The 8076-nt window shown below is 31.1% G+C and overlaps 1 protein-coding gene across 1 annotated transcript in view; it reads left to right on the top strand.

Moving 5' to 3' along the window:
- Window positions 1-271: 271 nt before the first annotated feature.
- The window catches only part of LOC106687739 (ankyrin repeat domain-containing protein 1), a 10699-nt gene continuing 2894 nt past the window's right edge, over window positions 272-8076 (top strand). The window contains exons 1-6 of the mRNA XM_014431776.3: window positions 272-408; window positions 1206-1702; window positions 1780-1839; window positions 3853-3915; window positions 4059-4136; window positions 5551-5595. Coding sequence (XP_014287262.1) covers window positions 402-408; window positions 1206-1702; window positions 1780-1839; window positions 3853-3915; window positions 4059-4136; window positions 5551-5595 — 750 coding nt within the window. The 5' untranslated portion in view covers window positions 272-401. The remainder of the gene's footprint in view (window positions 409-1205; window positions 1703-1779; window positions 1840-3852; window positions 3916-4058; window positions 4137-5550; window positions 5596-8076) is intronic.

Below are 8076 nucleotides of genomic sequence, written 5' to 3' on the forward strand. Positions count from 1 at the left end.
CTTTTCTCTCAAAATACTTGATTATTTTCTTTATATTTTTAGATACTTGTTAAAAAAGTCCTTTGAGTAAAAAAGTTTTGCCTGACTCTGATATCAACCTCGTAGAGCAATTCACGAATTCAAAATTGTCCATAAATATAAGAAACATTTAATGTATCTTGTATTTATGTATGACATGTTTAATGAGATAAGATATTAAATTATTAATTTGTTTTCAATTAACTGAAATGTTTTAATGATATGATGATATTTCCTTAGTGTTTTACGATGTTCGTTGGAATAAACTTGTCTCACATCTTAAGACTTCTATGTTAATTTCATTTGGTGTTAACGGTTTTTATGTTCAAATTTACATGTTAGAACATTAATCGTTATATTTTGTTCTATATCTTCTAATTAATATGGACAGTGAGTAAATTGTTCACATTCAATTTATGATGAATCACTCATGTTGTCATAATTTTAATTTATAAGATCTAATTGTTAAAAGAAGTATTCAGCAATACACATGATTTTTATTTCTTGCATATTTATACTGATAATCGAATTTGATTAAAACTTTCAAAATCAGAAGTAATTATATTGATATAGATTTATTTAATGAAGTATAAAATACTTTTAATATTGTTCAGTATTGAATTTTATATTTCTCTTGTCATTTACCTTATTTCTTAAAGAAATTCCTTATTGAATGTGTAATACATTACTTTTGTTTATTTATAAATAGCTCAATGTTTGTTCGTAGATTACAGGATGCTTGATCACATAAGCTTAAACACACTTTTTCTCTATGGAACTAAAAACCACTTGTTGCTTGCACTTTTCTCTGCTCATAAATATAGAGTTAGGCTACAATTTCAACATTATACTCACTGTTTACATGACCTATTTACATAAACAATACAAGGAACTTAAAATGTGGAAGAATTAAAGCCTGTGTGTCATACAATCATTTTTTGAATCAAAGAGAATCTATCACTGTAATTATTTAATTTTAGATTGGTGAAAATGGTCTTCTGTATGTAAGCAATACAATTCAATATATCTTTTGGCAAATTACTAAGTTACCTCATGCATTTGACAGAATCCTACTCAATGACCTACAAAAACCTGATGAGATGTGAACTTGTTGAAAATTTAAGTTTAATTAGTGGTCAGGAACAAAACAAATTTCATTAGTTATATTCAGTTCTTATGTTTAACAGATGTCCATGTTAAAAGGCAGTCAATCGACCTCTGCCGGCCCTTTGCCTCTAAGATGGCTGCAGCAGTCGATTTTACTATCACTTATTCCATCTATTCTCCAGTGGTCTGTACTACGGAGCTGACAACAGCACAAACACTGATGTTATCTCTTTTCTACAGTCTTCTTCAGGGAGACTTAGCATCATTCATTGCCCTTATCTCATTAGCAGATCATCTACCTCAGATGAGATCTTCATTTATTAGTGTGTGGCTAAGGGATGACTACAGGTTCTGCCAAGAGCATGTAGCCAAGGTTTTAACTAATTTGGCCCAGTTGATAATTAAGGATCAATTTGTAGTGCCACAGCCTATTGTCAGTGCTCTCACAGGGCTTGAGGAGAAGTATGACATCTTCAATTATCTAAACCGGTCTGGTGATACAACAGCTCAATATCTGTTAGCATGCTTGAATCCTCTGGTCACTAGAGCCACTCAAGTTGAACCTGATGATGTGCAGGTATCCGATACTTATTTTATATAACACGTCTTCATGTTATTTGTTTTTATCATGCTAATGTAATGGGAAGTTTTCAGGATATGGGTACTGATGCGAAACCAGAAACAGTGTCAATACACTCTCAAACTTCTTTCAAGGTGATTATTTGATCTTATTATTTTATCAAAAAAAATATTTAGTATTTACTATGGTAAGTTTTTTATTCATAAGAAAAATATATATTTATGACCATATTTAAATTAACCATTTTAAAAAGTAATAAGCAATTATACTAGCAACAATAAACAATTATATAAAGGAAAGAAAACAAAAAGACAAATATAAATGAGGATGAAAGATTATAAAAGAAAAATAAATATTAAGGTTAATAAAGAAGAACTATTCAGAAAAACCAAAATAATAATAACATAAGGAGCTCAGTTGATTAGGGGTCGACCACACTTTAAGGCAGAGAGTGAAAGAACACTTTTTCTGGTGGCCTCACCTGTCTACCTGTTGTTCTGTGTTGAGTTCCAATAACTTTGTTTACTAATATAATTATGAGTAGTTGCAGTTCTGATGAAGATTTTATTACATTTACATACATTAAACTGGTATTCAAATTTTTAATGCAAAATAAAGGCAGTTAAAGTACATATTATGAGGATAAATAAGAGTCTGTTCGAAAATTGCAGTAATTTCATTAATTTTAGGAGCTCAGAGAGTTTTGTAATTGGTCAGAAGTTTTTTATTGTTCATGACATAGCAGAGATAATGCGAACTTATCATGTTTTTGATCCAGAAATTACCAAGCTGCAAACTATTAATTTAGAAATTTTTATAGTTTAATGTAGTATGTACAAAGGGTACTAGGAGAGGTTTGCAACACAACTTTAGTTTCTACAATTTTTACAAATAGTTCCTGCCACACAAAATACATTTCTCCATCCTCTTAAACCGGTCTTCAAAGTTATCCTGCCACATTTATTTTATGATTTGACCCCTCAAATACTCTTCCCAACCACTTAAGAGGGAATCATTTGTGTAATGCCCCCTATTTTTCACTTGAGGGAAAAGTGCTAAGTTGCAGAGAGCTTGTAGATAGATCTGGGATGTATAGAGGGTGCTCTAACAGCTTTATTCCAGTACTGGGGAAATATTTTGTATGTGAAATATTTTGTGCAAACTTTGGAACAATGGACTAGACCATTACCAAGGTGAAGAAACCATGAGTCCATTCTTGAGCTTGGCCGAAGTTCCTGGAGAGCTTGCACCACTTACATTCCTCATTGTACCTCTAGTCTGTAACAGTCTTCTGCATTTATAGCCACCCACTTGTTCCACAACACTCCTCACAGTAAAAAATACCACTACCATTCTCTTCTTAAAAGAACTAGATTGCCAGACAGTCACAGAAGTATTCTCATCTTCAAACACCCAGCTTTGCTCTGAGTCTTAGTTGGGACACCACAGAGGTAAAGCCTAGTTTCATCACTGTTTACTATACTTTTTACATTAGATGCTTAATAATTTTTCAACTTCATTATTTCATTGCACCATGAGACATGCCCTATAATGCCCAAGAACTCCTGTATTTGATGGCAGGTCATTCCCCTGTCTGCCTCAAGCAATTTCTGAACAGCATTAATATTTTTTCAGTTACCAATGAAGCTGGAAAACCTGTTCTTATAGCATCCTTAAGTTCATAATTTCTTTTTTCAAACACTGGTACCTCCTGAATATCGTCGTATGATGTGGACAATCCTCTCCAAGCACAAGCAGCAATTACTCTAAACACTAGTCCACATTTGCATAGTTGAAGCTTAAAATCACTCTGTATAAAACTTTAGACCAGGATGACATCTCTAGCCCAGTGCTAGACTCGGTCAGCTACTGCAAAGGCTGGGGCATGTCTGTGAATGGGCCAGTAAAGTAATTATTCATTTTATTTATTCCTTTTTTCTCCATAGAGTCATTGCCATCTGAGAGTAATTTAGGATATTTTATAATACTGTATACTATTATAATGTTATATAAATTTTTGTGTTCATTAGGAATTTATGTATCAAATACTTATCCTACTAAGATTAACCACTCATTTGATGTGAAATTTATGATTGGATACATTTTATTTTACATGTAATATATTGAATATTTTTTTTTATGCCCAGGATTGGAACTTGGAAACAGAATCCTTACAAGTAAATCATTCAAACAAACCAGCTTGTTCAGAGGTAATTAATTAGTTATAGCTGCTTATCCAACCTCAGTTATATTTTTTTAATTTTAATTCTATTGTTGAAACACCATTATCTGGATTCATCTATCTAAGAATTCAATCTTGTTTGTATTATTATTCACTTAATACAAATTTCAGGACGAGACATCAGCATTAACTATTGAAGACCAATTACAGTCGAGGTCACTAACCCCAACACCACAGCCCCTCAGCGTTGTAAGTATATATTTCATTTTTTAAATTAATTTTCTTCTTTTTTTCCACTCTCTAGTATCTAATTGTTGTTTTCAAATTTCCCTCTTCTTCAGCCATTGCTGAGAATATTCACTGACCTGGACTCAATAAGCCTAGGAGTAGGCTCAATTTATAAAACTTTTCTGTTCTAACAATGCTGGGTGTTCCTAGCAGTACTCTTTCAGGATATTATCAGAAAGTCTTTGAAACTTCTAATCGTTTCCACCGGGACTAGTGCAAAATATTATGAAAAGTGTTGCTTTATATCACAAAAGGCTATGAAGAAACTCTGCCACCCTTCTTCTAGGTGGCAGAGTTTCCACAGTATTTACAAAGCTGTTGATATTTTCTAGTTATCTCTCCAACCACTTTACGTATGTTATTATCATTGGAAACTTCTATCTCAATGATTTTTTTCTTTTCTCCAGAAGAGAATATCTGATTTATTGTTTTTTTTAACAAGAAAATATTTTGATTATAAATAAAAGTCACAATAATTAAAATAAAATTATGTCTTCCAATCTTCCAGGCCCTATATAGACATTCATTTGTTTCACTTGTCTTCAACTTTTTGAAAATACACATTAACTTGAATAGATTATGAATTTAATCATATCAATGTAATTTAGTTGAATGAGCCATAGTTTAACTCAGGGTTTATACTTTTTATTCTACACAAACTTCATGTACTTATATTTTCATAATATAAAATTTAACTGAGGAGTTAAATGTGCAAAGGCATGGCAAAAACTGAACTCAATCAAATTTGATAGTATGATAATTGAAGATTTTATATTTATTATCATCATTTAGATATGGATTTTTACTAAACTTCAACATTATACCCTCTAAATTATTAGATAACCTTCAGTTTAATCATATAAGTAAATGTTTTATAGTTTCACATATACTCAATGCCACTTTGGCTTCTCCACTTGGGTTATTATTGAGTTTCCTTTAAACTGTGACCTTGGCCAACATATAAATTAGAAACTAAAATAATATAAATAATATTGACATTCAAAATTATAAAAATCCTTAAATTATGTTTTAAATGGAATCAAACAAGTTATTTATTTACAAAATGCAGCTAAATCCATTTTAAAAAAGAATCAAACCTATAAATTGTAAATAATTATCAAGCTTCATAAAGTTTAAACCTTTCTATTTTTATTTTGTTAAATTACCTTAAAACATTTAATTATGATAGACTATAATAATTAAACCTTCCTAAATATTAAATCATCAGATTTATTTGAATAATGATCTCATTTTTGACAACATCCTCCTTTTTTCGTTTATTTTTGTTGATGGTTACAAATTGTATGATTCAATTTTCCCACAACTTCCATGGATATAAAATTATCTTTACAATATATTCTTTAACTTTTTACAGATGCTGCAGACCTCTAGTTCAGAAATTCTATCACTGTCCTCCAGAGTGAGTATGTTCTTGTAAATCATTTACAATTTTCATCTTTTTTTTTTTTCCTACACCACAGGAAATAATATACTATTAAGCCATTTCCCCTCTTGTTGCCCAATATAAGTATACTTTTGCCTTGAGTTGGCTTACATCTCGTTGAATGTTTTAGGCCAATACACTAAAATATGATCTCCATCCATATTGCATAGAAGGCATGTCGGTGAGTCCGTGATGCATATCCGATGGAGGTGTTTTTGGAGATCATATCTTGCCACTAGGTGGAAGCAAGCCACTCCCTCAGCTCATCCTTTTTCAGTCCAACGTCTTTCCTTCCACTTGAACTTTATATTTTGCACTTGTCCTATCCTTATTATAATGAGAACTTATAATAGATTTCAATTTACCCTTTATTTTTCTGTTCAAAACTATAAGTTTAATAAAGAAAAAAACTATAAAATAAAGAAATTAATTTAAGATTAAGGAAATGTGGATCAAACATTCAATTTATGCTATTAAAACCTAAATCATCTAATTTAAGCTGAAAAGTGCAAAATATACTAAATTAAAATTGTGCAACTTAACCCAGTAAGACCAAAACGCATAATTTTGTGCAATACTAAATCTCTATGCATTATTCCATAGATAATGAATTTTATTGATAATAGATTTAATAAAAATGTCACATAATGGAATAAAATGTGCAACAACATGGATCTGGTCTCTACTTTGGATTTTCTAACAGCCCTGTTGTTCTTAAGGGACTTTGGTCTTTATTCACCTTCTGTTGATCAGTTTGTATTGTAGGGTACCTGATAATGAGGCGATGGCCCCGAAACATAAAGGATAAATTAAAATAAAGAAAGTTATTAAGGAAGAGTTATTCACTTCAACTCATTAAATAAATGAGCATAAAATATTAATAATGATTCCATAGTTGAAACTCAAAAATTAACACAAATTGTATTTCATTAAAAAAAAAAACTCAAAATATGTAAATTCATGCTGCAATTCCGAAATTCACAATTTCATGGAATATATAACTAGTTTTAATAGAACCTCCTCATCATGATTCGAATTTCTGTTTACGTTTGGCTTAATATGAAGCAAGGGAAAGAAAAGATGTAATTACATGAAAATTTGGTTGTTATTTATCAATATTCCTCAAGGTAGTATCCTTGGTCCCATCCTCTACACCGTCTATACAGCTGACATTCCAACCAATCCTAACACTATCCTCACCACGTATGCCGATGACACATGTGTGCTCGCTGTTAATAATAACCCATTAATCGTATCCCAAAATCTCCAATTCAATATCACAGCCCTCGAAGAATGGTGTCGTAATTAGAGGATTAAGATAAATTCCAACAAATCCCATTAAATCACCTTTACCCTTCATCGTAAACTTACTGTCTGCCCTACAGTTTCATTTAATGATGTTACTCTTACCCCTGTCGAACAGATCCGCTTGGAGTACATTTGGACAAGCGATTAACCTAGAATCCTCACACAAGACTGAAAAGACTGAAAAGGAAACTGCATGTCGATTTCGAATATTTCAGCACTTACTTGACAAACGGTCTAAACTTCCAACACATTACAAAAGACTGCTCTACATGACTGTAATAAGGCCAATCTGGACATATGGGTTGAGCTTTGGGGCTCCACTAAACCTTTGAATTTCTCTTGTATTCAATCCTTACAATCCAAAATCCTTTGTAAAGTCCTCAATGCTCCTTACTTTGTCACAATTAAAATCATACATAAAGACTTTAATGTTCCCTATGTAACCAATCTAGCCCAAACCAGATATCACTCCATACATTATAAACTCTCTAACCACTCAAACCCACTACTTTCTAATCTTGCATTCTCTTCCATACCTGACAATTCTCCGAGGCACCTGAAAAGAAGATGGCCACGAGACCAGCTAATGTAAAATGTCATTAGAGTGCTACCAATGGGTAGTTTCTCTACACGTCTGTAACACTCCAATATATCATAGATCAGATTTACTAAATGTATTATAATGTACAGTTGTAAATAGCAATTAATAAATATTAAAAAAAAAAATTTATCAATATTGAATCTTTGGGAGTCCATCTATTATTTGATACTCACTCTTATTTAAAAATAAAATTAATTTTAAAAAATATTGAAATTATAATTATTATTTAAAAGGAAGGAAGGTCTGGGTGCGGTAAGAATAACTCAAATAGTAAACAAAATATTTATTGTGAGCCAACGTTTCATCCCACTTTTCAGTGCTTTCTGAATGATGGAAAGCAAAAGATCTTTAAAGGACCATCTTCCTTTTATATATTATTTACAGTCAATCAACGATCTTCCTATAATTAATATTATCATTATTAGAGTTGACTATTAGTTAGGTAAGCCCAAGAAGTTATTTTTTTTATGTTATTGTCCTTTGTTAAATATTATGTAATAATTTAAAAATTATTAAAATAAAATAAATTGAAATTTTATATTTTTAAC

The sequence above is a fragment of the Halyomorpha halys genome, unplaced genomic scaffold, assembly GCF_000696795.3.
Source record: "Halyomorpha halys isolate HHAL.00 unplaced genomic scaffold, Hhal_1.1 Scaffold1003.1, whole genome shotgun sequence".
Taxonomy (NCBI): Eukaryota; Metazoa; Arthropoda; class Insecta; order Hemiptera; family Pentatomidae; genus Halyomorpha; species Halyomorpha halys.